At 42.2% G+C, this 24821-nt stretch overlaps 1 protein-coding gene across 2 annotated transcripts; it reads left to right on the top strand.

The window, feature by feature from the left end:
- The first annotated feature begins 708 nt into the window (after positions 1–708).
- btbd7 (BTB (POZ) domain containing 7) lies at positions 709–24594 on the top strand. 2 transcript variants are annotated; one of them, XM_084914623.1, is made up of 11 exons: positions 709–1086; positions 7391–7636; positions 10107–11258; positions 15935–16143; positions 16603–16678; positions 18490–18650; positions 18764–18907; positions 19347–19536; positions 20239–20417; positions 20507–20911; positions 21060–24594. In XM_084914623.1, the coding sequence occupies exons 2-11, from the start codon at positions 7537–7539 to the stop codon at positions 21834–21836; spliced, it is 3393 nt and encodes a 1130-aa protein (XP_084770749.1). In that variant the 5' UTR covers positions 709–1086; positions 7391–7536; the 3' UTR covers positions 21837–24594. The 2 variants fall into 2 exon arrangements, with proteins under 2 accessions (XP_084770749.1, XP_084770750.1); XM_084914624.1 differs by having other exon boundaries at positions 710–1086; positions 7391–7618.
- Positions 24595–24821: the final 227 nt, after the last annotated feature.

The raw sequence follows: 24821 nt of genomic DNA, 5'->3' as shown, positions 1-24821 counted from the left end.
TTCCAAATCAAACAGTGTTAAGGGATCAATACGTGTATGTATTGCAAAGATGCATTGCTGCCGTTAGCTTTAACATAATAATCAAGGCGAAAATTGGTGGTGCAGCCTGCATCACAGTAACGTCATCTCATAGGTCTGTCTCTAAATGAAAGAGGGAAAGGTTAATAGACAAACCATGCACTGGGTTGCATTGTCTGGATCATTTTCTATAATATTATACTTAAAATTGCATACCGCTGTTCGTCACAGCTCCCGATTCTCCTGCAGAATTACTGACAATGTCATCAGTTATATAAAACGTAAAGGGAAGCTGAGAAGTACTGTCTTGACCATATGATTGTGACACGTACGTAGCCCATTTCTGACTACTGCCACCAATTAAACGCTAGAGGGCGCTCACAAACGGTATATTGCACAATCTGCTGTGAGTACTGACGGGCCTCTTGAACAGTCGGCATACAGCAATGAGAGTGTTAAGTTGACCTAAATTTAAAGAAAGATAGACTTTACTTCCAAAATTAAGACGTTTCAGAGCACGAGCAAAGCGTGCCTTTTAAAATTATTCGACACCTGCAGAATTTGTGCAAAATTTGAATATCAAACGCGGGATGTGAAATGCTTTTTCATTGGGCTCGCAAGTTACTGCACAACGAAAATGCAAATCTCTCGCGTTTGAAGGTTTTATTTTGAAAAACATGACCGGAAGTTTCCTTCTTATTTTGGCTAACTTGAAACGGGTAGCGTTGGGATAGGCCATAACAACCACCCAACAAGGCGTTGTGCTACTAAGGGGAAATACCGAACCGAACCGAGATTTAAAACGGTCTGGGTTTAGTTTTTAGTCGAGGTAGATGCTGAAAAATCACCGGAAAGTCGATGCAAGTGGAAACTATTGCACATTAGAGACCAAAGGTTGACGTCGAGCCGTGCGTAATGAGCAGAGTTGGGAAAAGAAGGTGTTGAGCTGCATTTTTTTCTCTCTCTCCCTCTCCCTCTCTCTGCCTGAGACAAGTTGGATCGGAGTGCTGCCTAAACTACGAGGGGAAACGAAGAAAAAATAATGCCTGCGAAGCTCCTCACTTTCTGGTAAATATCTTTTAACGACCGCTTTTCAACAGTTGCATCTCATCTTGCTCAAAGTAAATTTCCGAGGGCTGAAGTCAAAGCGACACCGCAGAGATAGCTTACCCTAGCCTCTTAGGATATGCTACTAATTACAGGGCTGTGGTGAATATGACTCCTCTTGCTGGGCTGTCGCCAAACAATTTGGACATTACTTCCCTTTTTTATTTATCAGCCGCGAAAAACAATCCGCTTTAATTTTATTTTTTTTCCTCTGCTCTTAAAGGCACTTTTAACCAAAGCTTCCGCTGAGCAGCGGTAGCCCAGAGAGCAACAATAGCTCCGTGATAACGGCAGGCTAACAAAGCCTTTGCAAATAATTTGATTTATTTTCATACGGGCTGGAGAAGAGTGCTCTTATTTGTTTTCGTTTTGCGTGTGGCTGGATTGGTAGAAAAGTTCAGGATAAGTGTGATTTTTGTGTCACTTTGGAGAAAAACCTACATGTTGCTGATTATTGCATCTGTGTGACACAGTAGTTGACAGACTGAGCTTTGGGGACAGCTTAAACCGCAATTGTAGCCGCTATGTAAAGATGAAGACTTATTGCGTGGCTAGGTCTTGTAATAATTTCCACAAGTCATACAATTATTACCATAATAGATTTAGATACCAATGACTTCTTTGAATTGTGTAGGTATCTGACATTAACCCATCCAATAGAAAATTAGTGTTGCTGTAGCGAGATTTTTTCCTAACAACGTATGTGATGTTTGTTGGCATTAGCATCCGTGTAAGTGATGAGGAGCCATATGCAGTCTGCAATAATCCCATGGTAATCTCACTGAAATTGCGGGTAGACTCAGCAGTCAGTCCGTTAACTCCATCTTTTTCTAAAATGCAGCCTGTCTGTCTTTGCAGCTCCTCACTTGAATAAAGGTGCCTTCCCCGTGCGCTTTAGTGCTCATGTTTACCATTTCGCTGGGTTAAGTATTTGTGTCAGTGCTTCAGAGCTGTATAATGACATGTAATTATCAGTGTTACAGTGCTCAGAAATCCATGACTGGCATGAAAAGGCAGCGAGCTTGCAAATACTTGCCACTCAGTCAGCCGCACTTTACCCTGAATGCTGTTTACCCTGGCCAGTTGGATGGAGAACCCAACAATGAGCATTGACATCTCACTTAAAATAAGCACCCATTGTTTCCTGAGTTGCCATTCATTCTCTGAAGATCGACTACTGGGTTATGTTTGCGCAGTCATTAAGTGTATGCCTACTTCACATGATGGTTCTGTTCGGTTTTCGATTGCAAGAACACCTACAGGATGACATTCATCTGTCCAGTGTTTGTTGGATAAGTTGCCATCATGTATTTAAATCAAAGGTCTGAAAGAAAACAAATTAACTTTGAGGTAACTGTGTTTGATATTTGCCATTTTGTTTCATGGTCTCTAGAGCAAAACGTAATCAGCTGACAGCGTACTCAGTGAAATGTCAAATATGCACCATTACGGTTCATATTGTTAGTTGACACAGGCTAATCCTGAGGCTGCTCACCATGAGTCATCATCGTGGGGACTTTTGTTTCCTCTCTCCGTTTCTGTCATTTCACTGTGTTGTCTGTTTTCTAGCTTGTTCCGATTTTTCCTTAGTTTCCCATGGCTCTCCTGCCAGAATCTGTAATCAGCTGAATGGCCTGACACAACATTATGCTGATTTACCTGATTGGCAAAAAACATTGTCGGCATAAGCGGTCTGCTCTGCCTCTGAATTTGCGCTCTCCGGTTATCGTTTCAGACAAAATATGACTATTATTTTAAAAGGGCGGTCTTTATTTTGTTTTCCACCAACCTTTGGTGGCTGTTCCAGTCGGGTATCTTGCTGCGAGATGTGTGCAGACACATCAGTGCCATGGAGGTCACTCTGTGTTAGAGAGTTCTGGTTTCTGCTCACTGCTGCATTGCTTTTTTATGACCTTCCAGAGCACCCTTGATTGTATCAAATATCAAAAGAGTCAGACAATCTGTAACTGAAAGCTGTATTTCTGTACAGCTCTGTAAGCAAAGGACGTAATGGGCAACTTACCCCAGAGGCCATTTAACAGGTTTTGTGACAGCAAAACTTCTTTTCATCCCCCAAAGCCGGCATCTTTCGTTTTTCTTGTTGTATGTGAATCAGAGACATAAACTTTGTTTCTTCTGTGATTCCTATTGTGAAATGGATACACACATATGTCAGCATTGGACTAATAAAAATACCTTTTGGAAACATTAAATTGAAGAGCTCTGTGTGTGAGAGCTTTAATGCATGACACTGCTGTGTAATTGCAGACAGGAAAGTGTTTGGGGAGAGTATTTCAGTGTTTCATTCAGGCCTGACTGTGGCACTGGCTCCTTTCCAGAGGATTAGGGCATTTAGCCACTGAACCAAACAAAGACGTCCATCAAAAAGCGGACATAGTTTTATTCACAAGATTCACAGTGGGACTAGTAGAGTACACAGCACGCAGGTTTCTTCAAGCTGTTTGAGCACAGACGTGTGCACCTTTTTAGATTAGTAAGCTGTTATAAAATTACCAAAGAGGAATGAAATGGGAAATTCTCAATCATCTTCGACGCTGGCCGAGTAATTCTCCACATCACCTTTAATTTGGCGAAATCTTCTCAAGCCCATTCTAGCTTAATTACCGCTGCCACTTTGACTTCAAACGCCGGTTGCGTGTGTGTTCCAGCAGATGAGTTCAGGTTTATGGAAACGACTCGTGAAAAGGCTGCACTGAAATAATAGAAATGTGCTGCTAAAATTTGGGCTTGCGCACAGGACCGAAGACCTGTGTACCCACCTCTTCCGTTTTCTCTAGCCATGATGAGGATATCCACATAAATGATTAATAAAGAGCCCTGACAGTCATTTGAATAATACATCGCTCCTGTTCGCGTGCCAAGTAATTTTTGTATGTTCAGTGGACGGCTGTTCTTTTGTCTTTTAAGCCCCTTTAACTGGCTGATTGTTAATATAACATAAAAGTGATCCACGATTGAGGCAAGGTGAGCGGTTTGAAAGGGTGCATATGTGTCCATGACAGCGTGTGCGTAGAGATAGGTGGGGGCAGGGAGTGTCTCTTGTCACCTCTCATTAGGGACGCATAGTCCAGCTCGGCTGGTGTCTGCCTTCCCCCGTCTGTGGCACTGCCCTCCTCTGCTCCCAGCCTGAGCAACAACAGAGCGCCTCAGTGTTTCAATCTAAACTGCAGGAAAGTGTCTTAATGTTTGACATCAGAGAGATTATGGCCAAAATGCTTCTTGAACATTGTGAGTCAGGTCTCTGCCCTAAATTATGGTTTTAGAATTCAGCACTGCAGCTAAAGTTAAATTTGGTTCGCTAATTTGAATGAATTAAAGCCGCCTCGCTGGGAAGTTGGTGTGGTGTTCAATGGATGCGTTAGTTGCTTTGTTTTATTCTGCCTCTGCTCTGCTCCTTAGAGAACCCCAACCACCACCACCACCACCGCTGCCTTTTTGTAAACAAGACAGTATATATCTCAAGGGCTGCTTCCTCTCTCCTACATATTCAAATTCAGTTTCTAATTTTGTCCAAATTAATTCCCTGTGAAGATGGGGCTTATTTAAAGCAGTCTAATGAAATAAAGATCAACCAATGTTTTTATTGGAGTGCTCTAGTGTGACTGCCTGGTGACTATTTGTGTGTGGAGTAAGAGGCTGTGGTTTTCCATTGAACCCTTGGGAGGTTGTGGAGTGGTTCTCTACAGGGGCAGACACTATGATTTATTAGTATGGTAGGCAGGAAAACCAGCAGACTGAGATAAAGCAGATCTCCCATCACACTCCAGTTCTAAGTTTGGTCTAATATACAAAAGAGACTAAATGAGAATATATACATGACTCTTTTTGTGTTGAGTTATTTAAAGGACCACAATGAGGATTACATTTTCAAATCTCTTAGTAATGTTTATAAAGGGACGCATTTATGCCAAGATGTAAGTGCAGAGGGAAATTGGGAATCTTCTCCTCTTCTTTGGTTGCAAGAAGTAGTTTGCAAAGATCTTTGGATTTGCCTGCATTTCTGAATTGACTACTCATAAACTGCAGTCGAAACTTCATCTAACTTACTGTTATAGATAAACCCAATCTGATTCAACTAATGAAACGCAAAGAGAAAAAAAAGAAATTAGGAGAGCAGTAACTTTTTTTCCACAGATTTTGTTTAGTCTTTTGTTTTGTTTTTCCTGAGAGCAGTGACTTATAGTTTTCTTCTGTTTTGATTAGTGGTCTTTCTTTTAGTGGACACTATATGACAGAGTTTCCTTTGTTTCTTTTTAATGATCTTTTATGATCCCACCTTGTTTTTTGGTAAAGTCTTTGCTGGATTTCAACCTCCTTGGGAAAACACTAATAGTCCTAAAGTCTTTCCAACTTTTTGCACCTCTGTAATGTTTTTTATAACATCCTGATAAAAGTTATTGCAATTAAAGCTTTGCTCACACCAGCCAAGGGCAGACTTCACCGCTGTTATACATCCCATATCCGATATACACGTCTCCAGACATCTGCACGCTCTCTGGTTTGCTCTTTGGGCTTCTGTGACTTTCTGAAGCTTGGGCAACATTTTAAGAGTAACGAGTGCAAAATCTTAAGAAAAGCTTGACCCCCCTCAATCCAGCTCTATAACTGCAGTCTACATGCTTGTCGAAATGAAGCCAGATAGACTCAGTTTGCAATTGTTAGCCTGAGAAGTCGTCAGTACACTCAGTTAATGAGGTGCCCTGTTTTCTTTTAGATCATAGCTGGTGACAGCACGAAAAGAGAAGAGGGAAAACTGCTTGGCCATTGCCATGGCTCACAGCAATAAGTTATGGTAATGACTGTAAAGAGCAACTTAAAGCTGCTCAACTCTGCATCTGCAGCACAGCTTCTGCCTTTGAATTATTAGCTGGTCCCCCAAACATATGAATTAACAACCAACTGAGTGCTCAGATGTCTGTTTGGTAGAGTTTTTGTCACATTAGAGAACTGATTTGCATAAAGTCGGCTGTTAAGGTTTGTGTAATCTAAAGCATAAATGTTCCCGTCATTGATAAAATAGAAGTTAAATACCCATTATCCAATCATATTATCTTTCTTTTATCATGATAGAAAATTAATGTAGAAAATAATTTAAATGATATGAAAAGCTATTATTTTATAATGTTCTGCTGATCACTTGCTGTGTCCACCAGAATTTGCACGGGGAATTACTTTTCCTGATCGAATGATCGAAAGACCAAACATATCCACCTGAGTATAACCTTATTAAGACCACACTGATTTGTAGCCATGTGAGCATAATGGCTCTGGGTGCCAAATACACACCAGGACCGGCTGTGTGTAGATGTATATGTATATGTGTGTTAATATCTCAGGCCTTAAAACGGGTGTTAATCTCATCTCTGGAGCTGATTTGGCTAAATGTTGGCTACCCATTGGATCAGTTTGGCTACAAACTGAACTGGAAAAGTACCCAGGTCATGTATTAGACTTCCTATACTTTAAAGTAATGCAAGGTACAAAGTTCTGGTTTGGTTTGTATTCATTTTCTTGTCGTTTATTTATCAAGGAACCACAGTTTCATGATAAATAAATTCATCAGCTTCCTGGAGAGGAAGGATTGAAAATGAAGCACCCCCTGTATAAACTGTATTGTAGAATCACTGTCAAGAGACATATTTATGCTATGTTCTATATTTGTATATTTGTTGCCCACCCCATAACATAATATGTTACAATACTGGATTAAGTCTACAGTCAAACATATCTACACTAAAGAGTTTTCACTGGCTACAGACTGAACTGGAAAAGTACCCAAATCATTTATTAGACTACTTCTAGTTTAAGGTGATAACAGGCAAAAGCAGAGTAACTTGTTCTGGGTTGTACCTCCCTCTGAAAGTCCCCCACCACATCTGGATTACATTGTAGTTGACTGCTTGTCATTTTCTTGAGGGGAGGATAGGGAAGTCTCTGTTAACTGGAGTCACTGTTGAAGATTATAGATAGGAGAATGACCATGTAATTTTCACTTTTCACAAAAACTCAATTTTTAGCACTTCAAACCTGTAAAATGGCAAGACGGCTATGATTCATCGGTGCCGTGAAATCAATATGGCTGAAACGGTGCGATAGATAATATTAAGTGTTCCTCTGTTCACCTTCCTTAACACTGACATTCATTATCTTTCTAAAAAGTCCAATCTCACAATGTTGCAGTCAACAATATTTAAAATGCAGTCACTCTTAAGCTTAAATATCTCTCCTTCTGTTCTTCCTCCAGCCATGGCAGCTTGGGCCTGGAGCTCTGAGGATGCTTCAGAGGACCCGTGCCTGACCCGCAACTGACGACTGAGAGGAATACGTTGTCTGAGCAGAATGACTCAGCACGAGGGGGGACCCCCAAATAGCAAGTGAAGAGAACCGAGGATGGGTGCCAATGGATCCAGCTACCCGCACTCGTGCTCCCCACGGATAGGGGGAGGTTCACAGGCACAACAGACTTTTATAGGTATTAAGTGCATCACCGGTCAGTTCATGTATATGATTATTTTTTATTATTATTTATTTTTTATTTTTTTTACAATATGACAAAATGTCTTTTGTTAGATGAATTACTGGTGAAAACCCAATTTCTCTTCATGTCCAAAGTAGAGTCAAGAATCAGATTTGATTAAAAAATATCTCTACAAACGTAATGGGATGGTCTGCTTTACACATTACATTATATTAACCTGCTTCCATGGCAACTAATGGTGCAATAGGTGAACATTTTTATGCATGAGAGCTCTTAAACAGAGCTTTTGAGTACAACTGAATTCATTAAAAAGCAGTGGATCTACTTTACTGTGCCATATGGACTTAAATTATTGTTTAAGGCTGACGAATAATTGCATTAAGTATTTATTTGTCAGAACTGAAATCTAACTTGTAGACAGGAAGCGAGCCCTGTGACTGACTATAGCCTACTTTCTGGCCTGAATGGGCTGACAGCTGCACTTTGAGTTTTTAATGTGAAGAGGTTTTGGGGTTTTTTCTCTCTCCCTCTCTCTCGCTTTTGGTCTTGTTCCAATTTCACTACTGTCATTGTTGAAGAGCATAGCATATGGCCTTCAGTTAGTACCTGTATCCTCAGAAAACCTGTCTGACATGGAGTGTAGTGGTTTGCTTGTATGTACATATTGTTGACATTTAAGCACTCTTTTTGATTGCTGTTGAAGAAAGTGGCAGAGTCTAGTTTATGGCTCTTAAAGCTTTCCCTGCTTTCCTGAGTGCCAGAGCGTTTGGAGAGCTGCTCCAGAGATTAATTTAAATAAGTCTTTTCTTAAGTTAAAAAAAAGTGTTTATTTCAGTTTTAGAATGACTTAAGTCTGGGGTTTATGTGGGTTTCCACTTCAAAGTGAAAGCACTGCAAAGAGCCAAATTATCTCAGTAGCCCCTGAGACCTCCCGTTTGCTCTGAGCTCTGTAGCTGCTTGGTTGAGCTGGCCGGGGCCATAGATGATTCACAGTGTTAGAATGATTACTATTTGGGTCACACTGATGGATCCTGAGAGAAAGGCAGGCAGAGAGGATCTCCTTGGCAGAGGTTCCTCTGACGTACAAGTCCTGCCTCTCAAGCAAAAGATAACTGCTATTCAGTGTAATTGATTGGGCGTAAATACATGAATGGACCTACGTTGATGGAGGAGTCTAAAGTAGGACAGGATTATAATTGGGTCTGTGATGATCAAGGTTTGGTCTGAAAAAAAAATAAAAAGACTTTTTTCCTTCCTTTTTTTTTTTTTCCAGTTGTTGAACTAGATCCAGATGTTTTGGTAGCTGGGTCAGGCATGAGTGTCCTTAGCTTTATAGAGCAGGGCACAGATATACAACAGTAAACTGGTGCAGGCTGCTTTTGAAACAAGAAAAAAAAGAAACAAATACAGCTCTTGCAGCAAAGGAGCACTAAAATGAACTTCTTTTCAAATTCATTTTATTTCTTGATCCTAAAAAATTGAAAATAAACACCTGAGAAATAACTGTGGCTTGCTTGTGCAAAAGTTGTGGAAGCCCTCCACTTGTAGAATTTGATTGGGGGTTTTAGAAGAATTACCATTAGGACTTTCTCTTTGATTAAATTCTCTGACTCTTCAAACATATCCAGGATTCAGTAACCGTGGCTTCCTCTTAACAAAGACTGAGGATGAGAAATGAAACCAAGTGTCGCCTACAAGGCAGGGGAAAGCTTTAAAAAGATATCAAAGTGCTTCCAGCTTACAATTTCCAGTGCCCGGAATGGCATTAAAAAATAGCATTTAAAGGGAACTGTGAAAATCAACAAAATATTATTGAGCAAGAAAACTTTCAGGAAAAAAAATGTCTGGTGGGCAAAAAAAGGGAGGGGGGCATATGACGGTAAAAGAAGCTGCAGGAAGGTTGGGCTGACAGAAATGGAAGTGATGCGTATACATGGTCTACGCCATGGACGCCTTATCGGGCTCTCACAATCCCATTACATGAACATCACTGAAAATCTGGGTATATTTAACATGCTATTTGTGTAAGACAGTCTTTAAAAAAAAAAAGAACTGGAAGTGATCTGCAAGAGTGTCTGAAAATTGCTCAACCAAGAATAGAAAGTCTTTCAGCCGGCAGAAAAAGGTGTTTATCTGCCTAAATTGTGGCCGAATTGCATTGAAACTTGTGTACATACCACCTTTTACTGTTTCGTTTTTACAAACTGTGGACCCATAGTTGCTGTTTGGGGGGGGGGCATGAACACATTTGTCACAGGACTGTCAGGTAAATCTAAAACATGTTATGAATGTACACTAAATGTCACAATTCCCAATATAAAAACTACAAAATGTAAAAAGGGCCGTGTGTGTAAGGGAAAGCTTGACCACCCACCATTAATTTTTTTTTTGTAATGTAAAACTGTTAATTTCTTTCTATTATAATTAGATGTATTTAAAACACAAGAATTTTTAGGCTAACCTTCAGCTGTTTTTATTCCAGGGACCTCATCCTACTCTCAGCAGGGATATGGTTGGGAGTCAAAGCTATACAGCCTGGAGCACGGCCATGAGCGGCCGGCAGACAGGAAGAAGAAGAGTCTTGGTCTGGCGACTCTCAAGCGGAGGTTCATCAAAAGGAGGAAGTCTAGCCGCTCAGCGGATCACGCGCGGCAGATGCGTGAGCTTTTGTCAGGGTGGGACGTCCGTGACACAAACGCCCTGGTGGAGGAGTATGAGGGAACGGCAGCCCTCAAGGAGCTGAGCTTCCAGGCCAGCCTCGCGCGTCCAGAGGCTCCTAGCTTGCAGCGGGATCTAGCTGCTCTCTACCAGCACAAGTACTGCACAGATGTGGACCTCATCTTCCGGGGTACTTGTTTTCCAGCTCATCGGGCCATCCTGGCTCCCCGTTGCCCCTTTTTTAAGACCTTGCTGTCTTCATCTCCCGGGTATGGAGCAGAGGTTCTAATGGACATTGACACGGCTGGCATTGATGTTCCCATGTTCTCCGCCCTACTTCACTACTTGTACACTGGGGAGTTTGGGGTGGGTGGAGCAGAGGATACGAGGCTTCAGAATGTGGATGTGCTAGTGCAGCTAAGCGAGGAGTTTGGTACACCTAACTCCTTGGAGGCAGACATGAAGGGCTTGTTTGACTACATGTGCTACTATGACGCTCTGCTCAGCTTCTCTTCAGACTCTGAAATGATAGAGAGCTGTAATGAGAGAGGAGCTGTGGCTGCAGCAACATCAGTGAGTCAAGGAGGCAATGGGGCCCCAGGAGCTGCAGGGACCCCAGACGAGGACCTTAGGGCTCACAAAGCTATCCTGTCAGCACGCTCTCCTTTCTTTCGGAACCTTTTGCAGCGACGTATTCGCACAGGCGAGGAAATGACAGAGCGCACACTCCAGACACCCACCCGCATAGTGCTGGATGAGTCCATAATACCACGAAAATATGTGCAGGTTATTCTCCACTGCATGTACACGGATGTCGTCGAGCTCGGGCTGGTGCTGCGTGGCAGCCCCTCAGCAGGCAGCCTCGGTGAGGTGCAAGCCCTAGTGTCAGGGAGCCGTGGGGCCAGCACACGCACTGAAGAGGCCATGGAGCTGTACCATATTGCTCTGTTTTTGGAGTTTAGCATGCTGGCTCAAGGTAAGTCATAGTCACAATATCAACAACATAGGGTGTGATAGCAACCACGTTTTTCTGTTTTGACTTATTTTGCTTATTTTCTGTCTTACTGATACTATTAGGATAGTCAATGCTCATAATAAACATGGCCAATGTGGGTTGGTATATATGTGAATAATCCCTGTGAGCCAACAGCTCCGGCTTCTTATTGCTCTAAATGCTTTGTTTCATACAGTTTTTTTTGTTTTTGTTTTTTTAACTCTTGGCTCTGTGTGACATCAGTGACATATTCCTAATATGGTCATCTTGGGCACACAGCTCTGGCTGTGAGGACAGAAGCCCTTCCCATCTGCCATAAATCTTCCATCTAAAGGGCAGCCAGCCAGAGGAACGTTGGCTTAAATGGAGAGGGGCTTGTTTCAGATAGTAGCAGAGAGTCTGAACAGCAGCCCAGTATAACATACGGATATATAAATAATCATTATGTCGAACTGTGAATCATATACAGCAATTCTAGCAGAGTACAAGATTAAAATTATGGAGCTGGAAATTAGCAAAAAAAGTCCCAGATAAGCAATCTGCCTCAAAATTTTTTTGTTTAGTTTCATTCCTAAGTAATTTCTTCCTTCCTGTCTGCAGAATACATGAGTCAAAGTGCTGGCAAGGTCTCTACAACAAATTGCTTAAAACCTTAACAGCAACCAAGTGTAGTTCAATAGCCTGATCATAAGGTTTAGAGTCAATTTGCCTGTCCAGCCTGTCATAATTGTGTCATTTTCTATTAACTTAATAATATGAGCTAGACTTTTATCATAATAGGATAGAATTTTGTACGTGAGTTGATGCCTTGTAAAACTCAACCCTGCTATAACGTCTCTTTTCATGCATTCGTGTAATTTTTTTTTACCAGACTCAGTGTCTTAATATTCTGCACTTAATATGGCTGCAGATTACTCTAGCTGTGACGGGTGTTAGAAACAGGCTGATATAGGTTATCTCTCCCTCTGGAGGCATACAGCCCCACTCTCTGTTACATGAGGTGCTTCTGTCAACACGTCATTTCTGCTCTATCTTTACTCAGATTACACTCTTTTTTTGACCCTGGTAGCAAAGGTTAAAGCCATACTTTTTACATGAGCCAGTCGCTTCCTCCACTGCACTTCCTCCAAAGTGGCACCTGAGCATTTTGCAGTTTCCAACACAAATAAACAAAAATCCACTTTAATCAGAATAACCTTTTCAAGTATGCAGTATTTAACGCAGTCTTTTTCAAATACATGCAAAACTACTGAATTTGGCCCGTGTGAATCCAAAAGTGACGAAACACAATTTCTTACTTTATCGTGTCTTCTCGTCCAATAATGATCTTCATAGTCACAGTATAGGATATTAGTTTGCCTAATACTGAAATGAAGCTATAAAGACCAGAGAGTTTGACTGCTTTGTGCTTTCTAATGAAATCAAACCAGTATTATTTTAAGGCACTTGTTTACAGTTACATCCAGAATATTTAAAATATACTTTGCGATTTGACAGCTTCATCACTGTCGTTTCACAATAAAAGCCTGTGAGTGTTTTCTTTCAATTCTTCACTCCTCTGTAGCTCAAAGGTTATTTTTTTTATGGTGAGGCAGCTGCAGATATATAACATAGTCTATATGCTCTGTTGGCACACTGTTTTATAAAGCTGAGATCACTATAGAGTAGCCAGAATTTTTTTCTGCAAACTTATGCTGCAGCATTAATACAAATATAGTCCATGTCATAATCTTAATGTGCTAAAGTAGGTGTGGGTCTTTAAGCTGATAAGAGGAAACCACACATCCTGTTTACAGCGGAAGTAATAAAAAATATACATGTACATCTTGTTAACACACAGCACTTTATTGCAATAAACATGCTGGTATTAAAATCTTTTAAAAGCAGAGGATCAATACTGTGTAGCTGCTGTATTGACTGAAGGCTTGAGAGTCGATTACCTTTTTTAAGACCTGTGTGGTGATTTTAATAGCACTGGACACACAACTGGTTAGACACCAGCTCCCACCCTCAAGCTTTGGGTGTCACTCTCAGGGTCATTCTGGCAGCTTAAGCCAGCCACAAGGAGGCATATGGTGTCATCCCCACACACCATCACCTCGTCTTCCCCCTCCACCCCCCCACCCTCTCAACAAGCCCCTAATCGAAGGGTATTTTTATCCCTCTTTGCTCCCTTTCCGTCTGTTCTGCACAGCTCAAATCATTTCCCGTGAAACCTCAAAGTGGAATGTGGTGAAATTGTTTAGGTTAACCTGATGCTATTTTATCCAAGTCTCTCTTTCTACTCTTTAACTTCCTGTTGTTACACTTTTTGAGATCACTTCATTCCTAGAGTTATTTTTGTGCATTTTGGAAAAGTGTGTTTATCTGCCTAATTTGGGTTAATTATGAGACTTGAAATTTGTAAGAAGCCATCCAACTGTTTTGCTGCGATGTCTCTTTAGGAGACAGCAGAGAGGTTTATGTCAGGGGTTTCATATAGAAAGAGCCCCCTCTCGTCTGTCACACTGTCATCCCCCTTTACGTGCTCCTTGGCTGCTTCCCTCCGGCTACAAGGAGGTTTGGCCCTTGGAGGTTTTTGTAGAGCTCTCTGTCATTCTTCCTTATTAATTCTCAAGATGGGCTTCCCTTTACGACTACATCTCACTCAAATAGTAACCAGTATTAAAAGCCTTATTAATTTTTCAAGCGCGCTGAAGAGATGATAGCCCTTCAGTGCAGTTTCATTGCTGCCTTCCCTTCTTGCTCTCTGACCGACCAGCAATTTCAGTGCCCTATCTTGTGTTTTGACTGCTTTGACTGAAGCTCCATTTCCTGACTGATTGGCTGAGATGATTTACATCCACGTGCTTGTTTACATGCCTTTGAGTGCAGTTGATGTTTTAAGTGGCTTTGGAGACTGTGTGCTCTATAAACACAGAGCTCCAAATCATGACAGCATGACAAAATGCATACGTACTCCAAAGTTGGTGTAGTGTAGAGCTGACTGTCGCTGTTCCTGCTGTTCTGTTGATATTCTTGTCAGTCGACTAAGCTCCAGTGAATGTGGTGCACCACCCGTGGAGAGGGGGGAGGCGGGTTAGTACTAGATATGATACTGATTCTAATCTCCACCTCATAATAAAAAGTGCTGCGTTTTAAAAGACTGGCTGTCACTGAGAATTCGAATGGGCTAACAGAGAGCAGAGCTGTTTGCTTTCCTGTGCCACTGGTCCCAAGTGGGGAATTGCCTGCTTTTGTGGACGTATGCCTGTGTGTCTGCTTTAAGGGGAGGGTGAAAAAAAATAAATAAAATCAAATTGAACTAGACTGGAGGACTTTCTAGAAGATGAATAGCAAAACGACCAGCAGTGGGCAATGAGGCAGATGCTGGAAATCTTCTCCCGTTTTTCAGTCTGTTTAAAGCAGATAAAAAGGAGAAAAAAAAATATGCAGGCCCACATTTCAGCTACATCTGTCTTAATGATGCAGCCTCAGCTGAAAAGACTGCGGGCGTCTGCTTTGTGTTTCTCGAACTTGCATTTACAAGCAAAAACACCCAAAGGGTTCATAGCTGTGCATGTACATTATGGTTGCTTTTCCATTCTAATCAAAAATTTGTACACACAGCTTGCATGGATATGAAGCTGAAGTATCAGTGGGGTCATCGCTCTGAAGTCTGGTGTCCAATTTCCCGGCGTTTATGTTAAAGTGGTGGTTTGAGGGCGGAAGAGCAGCTTAGATTTTCTAGTTTAAGATTTTCCCAGAGGAGTGCTGCTGCTGCCGCCGCTGCTCCTCCAACGATGAACTGATAGACAGGACCGCCTGGAATGAGGAAGCCGGGAAGCTTTTATTTCCCTTCAGAACAGCTCTGACTGGACATCAGTCAGTCTGGCTTTATCTTCATGAATGTCCACTTTGTGTTAATGATCGGAGAAGAACTTTCAATGTGAGCCACTAAGACTCTCTCATGTTTGGAACTGTGATAGATGGCTTGACCAAACCGATCATATGTTAATCCAAGTGGACATGGAGGCTTTATTTCTGCATAAATGGATCCGTGTTAGATTAAGTGTTAAGAGTTTGAGTGCCATTGTTGGCTGAATTTGCAAAACTTGGTTCTTTTTTTAAATGACTAGAGCACCAGGCACATAATTCCCTAAGCCTTCTGTGGCTTTTAATGCATTTTTGATTTATGCACACAAGTGGTCTGTGTGTACACCTTTGCAAAGTGTGTGCTTGTGCACCGGCAGCACATTTCCGCAAGCTGCTGTGTTTACTTATCACGGTTAAGAGAAGGCAGCTTGAGACTGAAACACATCAAGGTATCAAAGGCATTTCTGTGGGTTGGTGTGTTAGAGTAAAGCCGCCGCCTGCTGTTCTGGTATGTGCTCTGATTTAGGAAACGCAGCATGGAGGATGTGGGGGCTACTAGAGGGAGACTCCCTGGGTCAGTGAATATGAGTCAAAACTACTGATGGTTTGGCAGAGGCTGCAGCGTTACTTGCCGTACTGTAATAATTGTTTAGTTAAATCATTAAAATACATTTTCAAACAGGCTTTTTTGTTGTTGTAGTGTTTCTTTTTTAAGGTTAAGGGACATCTTTCTGACTTCAATATATGCACTTCTTTTCAGAATATGATATATTTCTGCTTGTCTGTCTCGTTGCCTCTCCCAGGCTGTGAAGACATTATTGTGGAGAGTTTGTCTCTGGACTCTCTTGTCCCCATTCTCAAGTGGAGCTCCCAACCATATGGCTCCAAGTGGGTCCATAGGCAGGCCATGCACTTCCTCTGTGAGGAGTTCAGTCAAGTTGTCACTTCGGATGTTCTCTACGAACTTGGCAAAGAACACCTTCTCAGTGCAATTCAGTCTGACTACCTACAGGTAAGGAGACGTCTCTCAACTTATAGCACCTCACAGTGTTTGGGAATCTGTGATAGTTGCATGAAAATATTGTATACAAACACACAGTCCCTGCCCCAGTCACACACTGTCCACATGTGCTGACGCTATTCACATGCACACGCTAAGTCTCCAGAATTTCCAGAGTTGAAAAACAGTTCCCTAGAGAGAAATGCTTTCAAACCCAGAACCTAATCAAAGCTGAGCTGTCATCTGCACTGCCGAGCAACTTGGGCTTCACACCAGATGGTTGAGGTGAAGTGTTGTAATCCAACTACCCAAACAAACCAGACCCAAGCTTTGATGGGACATTGCCTGAACATATTGCATTTTCACTTTATCCTCGTGTAATACCTTCCCTGTTCTGTTCCCAACAATATCTAACCTTGTCCTAATAATATTTTTGTCTTTTGCTTTCTCTCTGTCCTCTTTCTCTGTCAGGCGAGTGAACAGGACATTCTTAAGTATGTTGTTAAGTGGGGCGAGCAGCAGCTTATTAAGAGGATGGCAGACAGGGGTAAGATAATACACTCTATAATTACCCTCTGAGCAGCCCCCCTAATTGCTCTGAGGAAATTACCCACCTACTAGAGCCTTGTGAATATACTTAAAAGCAAAAAAGAGCCAAACGTTACCCCATAAATTCAACAGGAAGTGGTTCGATCTGATTTGTCATGTCATTGTTGCTACTGTGATAATTAATGCTCTTCTGAGGGGTACATGATCAAGGTTATTGGTATTCATATTATAAGGGCTAGCAGCCTGATTCCTCAAGATCCCTATAATTTGTCAAAACGATCTTGTGCAAAAGGTTTGAAAGGCAGCCAGAAGGTTGATGTAAAAGCACTAAAAGTGTTATCATACTTAAAGTGGTGGTCAGATATTTACATCCACTCATCAGAAGAGTTATTTAAACTGTTCTTTTTCCAGGGTGGAATGATTTCATAGCATACATCTTTAATGACTTAAAAAACAAGAATTTAGGGTAAAAATATGAATTTATTTTGGATTGGAAATATACCTACTAATCTTTTACTAAACGGTGCTTAAAGTTCTACAGTAGCCTTTAAGTTGACAAGGCCAAGCCCTATTAACCTCTCATTATGATTATGATAATGAGAAGTTGATAATTGACCACAGCTGGTAGTTTCTCTTTGCACCATAAAAAGGATTTTTGTTGAGCACTTATTGGAATCACCAGTAGTTAGAACAATGAACAATGGGAAAGTTCAAGGAATTCAGTGAAGATCTAAAAAGGAGAGTCATAGAGTTACACAAGTTGGGAAGGTCTCTTGGAGCCATTTTTAAACGACTGCAGATTCCAGGATAACCAGTTCAAACAATTGTACTCAAGTAAAAATTATTTAGATGTGTCAGCACTTTCCTAATGTCTGGAAGAAGAAAAAGAGCTGAGACGAAACTCGTTACTACCAAGGCTCGAGCCTGCCATGAGCTGGAAACTGCTGCAACACCAGCGTCACTGTCGACAAGGAAGCGTTTTACATCTTAGAGGGTGCCAACCAAAAAAGAAGCTTCAAAACTCGACTGTAATTTGTAGCTGCCCACAAGCCAAATGAATTTCTGGAGGAAAGCTTTATGGTCACATAAGACAAAGCTGTTTAGAAAAGTAAATGTGATGCTTTCAAGTCTAAAAGCACCACACCAGCTTTCAAGTATGGTGTCAGTAGCATCGTTCTGTTAGACTGTCTTGCTGCCAGTGCTACTGATACATTGAAAAATGTGGAGACATTTGTGTTCCAACAGGGCTGTGATCCCAAACACACATCAAAACATTTTTTGGATAAAGCAGGATAACGCTAAGCTTTTGGAATTGCCTACTAAAGTCCCAACCTCAACCCTATTTAAAATTTGTGCATTTTGCTTAAAAGCTAGATCCATGTCAGGAAACCAACCAATTTAAACCGATTCAATCAATTCTGCCAATAAGAGGGGTAAAATATCCAGACAGGATTATACCATAAACTTGTTGATGGCTACAAAAAGCATCTGCTCAAGGTGCAACGTGCAAATTAATATTTAACTAAATATTAATGGGGTTGTATGTATTTATTTAAGCCTTTACTATTTGTCTCTGTAGATTAGAGAGAACCCAAGCTAAATTCAAATTTGTGCACCCAAGGCTTGTTTTTCAAAGTCTTTAAAGAGGATTACTGTAGAGTCATTCCCTGGAAGAAGACAGTTTAAAGAAATCATATAAAACCCAAAATTACCACGATGTGTGTATGTAAACTCTGACTATAAATGTTGACGCACAAAAAGCATTACAATCATTATAATATCTGACCGTGGTTGTTCCTGTTTACCCAGAACCCAACCTATTGAGTGGCACAGCCCACAGCGTAAACAAGAGGGGAGTGAAAAGGAGAGACTTGGATGTGGAGGAGCTGAAGGAGATCCTGTCTCCGCTCCTGCCCTTCATCCGAACAGAGCACATCTTACCTCCCAACAGTGACGTCCTCACCGACGCAGTCAGTGTTACTTATCTGTCTTTTTTCAGCTGCTGTGCTTTTATGACTGGTGTTTCTGAGTTATTGTGACATTCATAGATTGAGCATTGATCCACATTCTTCACTATTCACAGCTCAAAAGGGGTTTGATAAGCACCCCTCCTTCAGACATGCTACCCACAGCTGAGGGGGGTAAAGCCAATGCCTGGTTGCGTCAAAAAAATGCAGGCATCTATGTGCGTCCACGCCTTTTCTCTCCTTACGTGGAGGAGGCTAAGGTAAGGTTCATTTATTTATGATTAATGGGGGTTATAGACAGGGCGGAAACCGGGGGAATATTTGTGTCCCATATAGCTATTGCCAAAGTGAGCAGAGTTTCTGTAAAGGGTGCGGGCTAATGTAAAATTTGTCGACCTGTTTATAGCTCAGACGTGCTAAAACTACCCATGCCAAGTTGTTGTTATGCATACAAATCATTTAGTATTCAGTGGTGGCCTCTATCATTCTGACTGAAATTTGCTTTATGTCCGTTTGCAAACTTTCCTATTAACTTATAGGCCTTCCCAAGGCCATGAATATTTATGAACATATCCATAGACCAGAGAGTCATTATTAGATGAAGTGTCAGTCAAGTGGAACTAATTTGCAAAATGTTCCCCATGTCCTTGAGTTGCACATAGGACTTATGTTGTTTTTTTTTTTTTTATGTGTCCTCAGTCTGTTCTTGATGAAATGATGGTCGAGCAGACAGACCTAGTGCGTTTGCGACTAGTGCGCATGTCCAACGTCCCGGACACACTCTACATGGTCAACAACGCTGTGCCTCAGTGTTGTCACATGATTAACCACCAGCAAATGGCAAGCAACTCAACCACAGCCCCATCAGTCGTGGCAAATGAAATTCCAGGTAGGAGCAGTGTCGCAGATGCTACACAGTTATGGTTGACTTAAGTCAGGGGTGTCCAAATCTTTCTTCTTCTTCTTTTTTTTTTTTTTTTTTTTTTTTTTTTTTAAAAGAGTGCCATATTTATTCATGGAAAATCACTGAGGGGCCAACAGGCTTTCTCATCTTGTTTTTAAAGCATAAACATTATGATTTTTTTAACACTTTATTTTCAATAACACAAGAATTATGGTGATCAAGTGTTTGAGCCTTAACAAAATAAATCTTCTTTCATTCACATATCGAGAATAAAATAACATAAGGATCTGCTGAAGCTACTGAATATCAGCATCTCAGGTTCATTTTAAACATGACTTACTGGTGCTGCTACCATGAGGTGAAAAGAGAAATGACACTTTATTAATTCTGTTTGTGAATAATAATGAATAATACATTTTATAGGGTAGGAGCAAGGGACCATATAAAATCTGACCTAGGGCCGTGATTGGCCCCCGGGCTGGATTATGGACATGCTTGACTTAAGTGTTATGAGAAACTGCTGACTAACAGAGAAACTGTTCAAGTATCTGTAAACATAATGCCGTTCAGTGGATTCTCTGAGCACCCTGATTAAATTACAACGTTAAGACTCAAACTATGAAGACTTTAACTGACTCACGTCATTTTACTCTGATGTCTGACTTTGTATTCTTTTTCACTTGTCAGTGCCTCAGTTATCTGTGGTAAAGGAGATGATTCGGAGGCTGCATGAACTAAGACACACAGAGCAGGTCCAGAGAGCGTATGCCCTCAACTGTGGCGAGGGAGCCACTGTCAGCTATGAGCTGCAGCTGCGGGTGCTGAGGGAGTTTGGTCTGGCAGACGGAGCCACTGAGCTACTGCAGGTAGGCAGAAAGCAGAGCGTGTTCCCAGGGGTTAGGGAGGAGGAGATCTATGGAGGATGAGATTTATGACTTTTACTTTTTACCTGCAGAATCCATACAAGTTCTTCCCAGATGAAAGGTTTGGAGATGAGAGTCCAATACTGGCCCTGCGCCAGGTGGGTCGTTGTCGGGTAAACAGCAGTCCAGCCATGGATAGCATGTTCACAGAGCTGGAAGGAGTAGCAGGCTTCCACCCTCCCTTACCTCCTCCACCTCCCCCATACCACCCCCCTGCCACACCTAGTCACGCACAGCTCAAGGGTGCGTGGCGACCTCGCGTGCCCTTGCCAACCCCCACCCGTTCCTTCTCCTACCCCTGCAACCGCACCCTGATCCAGCGCCATGCAGCCACCAAGCATGGCAGCTCAGACTACTCCTCTGTGCCCAGGCCTCAGCCCCCTGACTGCACCAACCCACAGGCTATGGGCCGAGCTTTGCTTTCAGACCAGCAAGTGGTGAGTGTGTACATGTGCGTGCCTTTCTGCATGTCCTTGTGCCACATGCTTTTTTTTGAGTCAAATGTTCCTAGCGGCTTATGCTTTGGGATATGAATATCTTGATTGTCAGGTTCTGTCATAAATGTTTATCTGTTTTCCAATGCAGATGAGCATGGAGCCGGTTATGAGGGAGTTCATGCCTGACATTGCGCTAGGTGTTTCGGTCATGACTCTGAGGGAGCAGCACATGGCAGAAATGGAGAGGGAAGGCCCTCAGAGCCCCATGGGCCCCTCAGGCCACCACCTGCCTCATGGGCCCTGCCCTTCTTCCCGCCTCAGCCATGGCTATGGGCCTGGACATGGCCACTCGTGCAAGAGACACGCTCCTGAGCCCAAACTGGAAGCTCAAGCTGAGTTCCCTGACCTGTATGACTTTTCCTGCCGACCTGCAACCCCAACCTCCACACACCCACTGCCCTCCTTTGCTGGACCAGACCTCTACAGCCACAGCTGCACCGCCTCCAGCTCCTATCCTCCTCCTTATGTTTCTGACTCTCAGTCCCAGGGCCATACACAGGGTCGGACTGCTTCAGACCCACTACGACTGGATGTCCTCAGTATAACCTCTCAGAGGCATGATGGTCTCCTTGCTAGCCCCTCTGGAGCCCAACCTAGGATGGGACATATTTCAAAGGGGCGATCAAATGAGACAGACCTGACTCATGGCTTAGGCCATTTACGGTCCCCCAGTGGGAATATGGACAACTATGAGGAGAGACACCCAGGACCCAGAGAGACCCCAGAAGAGATGGGTCTAGCTGGAGAATCATCAGGCCCAGGGCCACTCCAGCAGCCTCACAGAAACAGTGTCAGTGAAGAGATTGTCAGAGACCGCAGGTCACCTAGCAAACCTGACTACCCCTATAAGAAATCTGCACTTTAACCCCAGTTTAAAGACCAGGGGTTGGGTTAAGAAAAGGGAAAAAGAGATGAGTGGCTGTCCATCATAATGAATAGCAAAGCACTAAATGTTTGCCTGCGTGTGTGTGTGTGTGTGTGTGAGAGAGAGAGAGTTTGAGAGAAGCAGGGAAAAGGGGTGGTCGATGGTTGCTATTTATAGAATCTGTCCTTTTGTCCTACCTCTATCACACTGTGCTATCCATCACGCAGTCAGCATGGTAAGAGCTGTAGGTTAGCTGTCAATGCAAGTCTGCCTAGTCTTGCAGGTTTAGAGGATTTCTTAGGCTCTCCGTGGACAGATTGGTCTCTTGCATTTCTTAAGAAAGAGGTTAGCTCTATGCTGCATGAATTCTGCGTGAGGAAGTCGCAACACTAGATGAAGCTCAGTTATAAAATGATGGTTGAAAACAGATTACATTGGTTGGCTCTTTTGTCTCTTGCACAGAATGGGAAGATCACAGGATAAAGATCTCAGTTTACATAAATGAACAATGGCACACAGTCTGGGATAGAGTATTGTGATAAAATCATATGTAAATATGTCTGGCAGTGTTCTTTCCCCTCCCAGAACTGGTATTTCCATTTCTTCTTTTAGCATGGCTATAACTCACCTGACTATTCTTCTCCTCCTGCTCTGGTTCTGCACTAATGTTGAGTTAAAAAAAAAAAAAAAAAGGCCAAGGTTTGGTCACACAAAGCAGGAATTGGATCCGACTGGAAGTAGGCCATCAGAGCTTGTCAGTCTCAAGTAACCGCGTCTGATTGTGTCAGACGTAACCTATCACAGCCTCACTGTCTAGCTTAAAGGCAGAAGTCTGGTGTTTTCACACGGGGCCGGAGGATCATGGGCAGGTTCATTACTGAGATATAGTGGAAAATATCAGGTTGCCATGACATAAGCCGTTTTCGCACATGCAGCGCTGAATTTATCTAGACATCACGCAACAGAGGTGCAAGTCAACGCAAAAGCCTGACTCAGTCTTATTGGGTATTAGACAGTCTGTATGATGTCAGATCCAGGCAGCTTTGCTGCCTAAACCACAAAGTATTTCAGAAGCAGACTGCTTCCTGCTGTGTGCTACATGGGAGAGAGGACATTTGTGGATGACCTTATTCTACTGAAAATGTCTGTACAGCGATCAGATCAAGCGCTGGGGATTTGTTGGATCTGCAGCTAGGCCAGGTGTGTGTTTGTGTGTGTGAGAGAGCGCATCTTTGTGCAAGGATAACTTTGATACACCTAGGTGTTAACACAATCTCAGTACTGTACACTCCCATGTTTGGTCGGGTCTTTTTGTACATATCAAGGTCTGAAATGATTAAGCAGTGTTTGGCAGAGAGTGGTCATCAGCGTGTTAGTTTCCTCCCATTTCAAAATAAGTAATCAAATCTAAAGCCTTAACTAGCGCTTGGAATATTCACTTTTAGCTGTCTTTATTCAATCAAGTATGATGTCTCTATAATGCCACCCCCGTTAACTGCTTATTTGACTGTTGTCCACATTAAAGATACACAGACACTGCAGTTTTTCTGGATGGTGGAGGTGGGCTCAACCATGCCCAAATGTTTAAACCACGTCTCCATCTCGCCAGCTCGTCGGAGATTGTGGATGTGCAGAGCCAGTGTTGATGCTTTTAAATATACTGTTAATGAGCCACAGCAGCTGTAGCTCCGCAACCCTGCAAGTACACAAATAAAAACCTGTAACAGCCGACAGCTGGCATTCGACCTCACATACGAGTATCATTGCACTGTAGGAGCCGTCTGTTTATTAGCTGAAGGGAAAAAGGAACAAATGAATCTCGAACAAAAGGAATCTTATATTGAAGAAAAGTTGGCGATTGCTGGCTCATATCTCCAATGAAAATTGTATATAATGAATTGAGTTCCACATGATGAATTTTTAATGGTTTCTATCACATTTTAGTGCTCGTTGAAGGTCTGTGTTTTTACTGTAGTGGACAACACTGTGTACTTTGTCTCTGTCATGAAAACTCACTAAGAATGTGTGGTATAAACAGAAAGATTGTGTCTCAGAAACTATTTTTGTTCTTAAATGTTATGCATCTAGGGCAGTTTGTTTGATATAGTAGGTGCTGTGGATTGCCATGTTTGTAGAACACTTTTCACCCCTTTTTCCTTTTACTTTAAAAGTAAGAGGAATATGTTGAGGATCTGAAGATATTAGCTCTATGCTTAGCAGTGATAGAGTTGCCAAGCAGAAAAATCATTTTTCCATCTTGGTTGCTTCATGGGGAAAAAATGCAAAACTCCAGATTCCTCCCCATGTTCATGTTGGGTGGTTGTTTTATTTTCCAGGACAATGTTCCATTGAGTAAAAGTCCTTGTTTTGCTCTTTTGCTGTAGAGAAGTCAGTGCCTTCCCCTGCCTGCGGCTGGGCTTTTATTGGAGAAGTGACTTTGATGTCTATGCAAGCTCTTTTCTACCAGCTTACCAGCCTGCATCAAATAATTCTTTGAAATCTCATGTAGCTTGTTTTGTGTACATAGTGTTATTTAGCACCTTTTGAAATTGAACCATCTGAAATGTGTGATTGCTTGTGTTGATTTGTAACAGGTACACTGTGCCTGTATGGTATCATAGAAACCATGTTTGTAGACTGATATTAAGTTGCATTTAGTTTCACGGAATCTATTTTTCTACTGTCACCTCAAAACGGTGCATAACAGTGGTCAACTTGGGCATCCTCAAAATAAACTGGTTTGATATTATGGAATTAATGTGATCTCGCATGGGTTGTTTGTTCACTTGAAATGTCAAGTACATTTTGCTTGTGTAGGATCATATATTCAGATTGAAAGGGCTTCACATACATACAGTAAAGAAAATTATCCATACATATCTGGAGCTTACCTCAGCTGTCATGGGGTGAGAGGCAGGGTACACCTTCGACAGGTTGTTCATCCACTGTAGGGCTAACACAGTTTATAACCAACAGGTAACCTAA

Source organism: Perissodus microlepis, chromosome 19, assembly GCF_051167445.1.
Source record: "Perissodus microlepis isolate ML-2025 ecotype Zambia chromosome 19, ASM5116744v1, whole genome shotgun sequence".
NCBI classification, from domain to species: Eukaryota; Metazoa; Chordata; class Actinopteri; order Cichliformes; family Cichlidae; genus Perissodus; species Perissodus microlepis.
The sequence above is the reverse complement of the archived record's forward strand: the minus strand, read 5'-3'. Positions and strand labels throughout refer to the sequence as shown.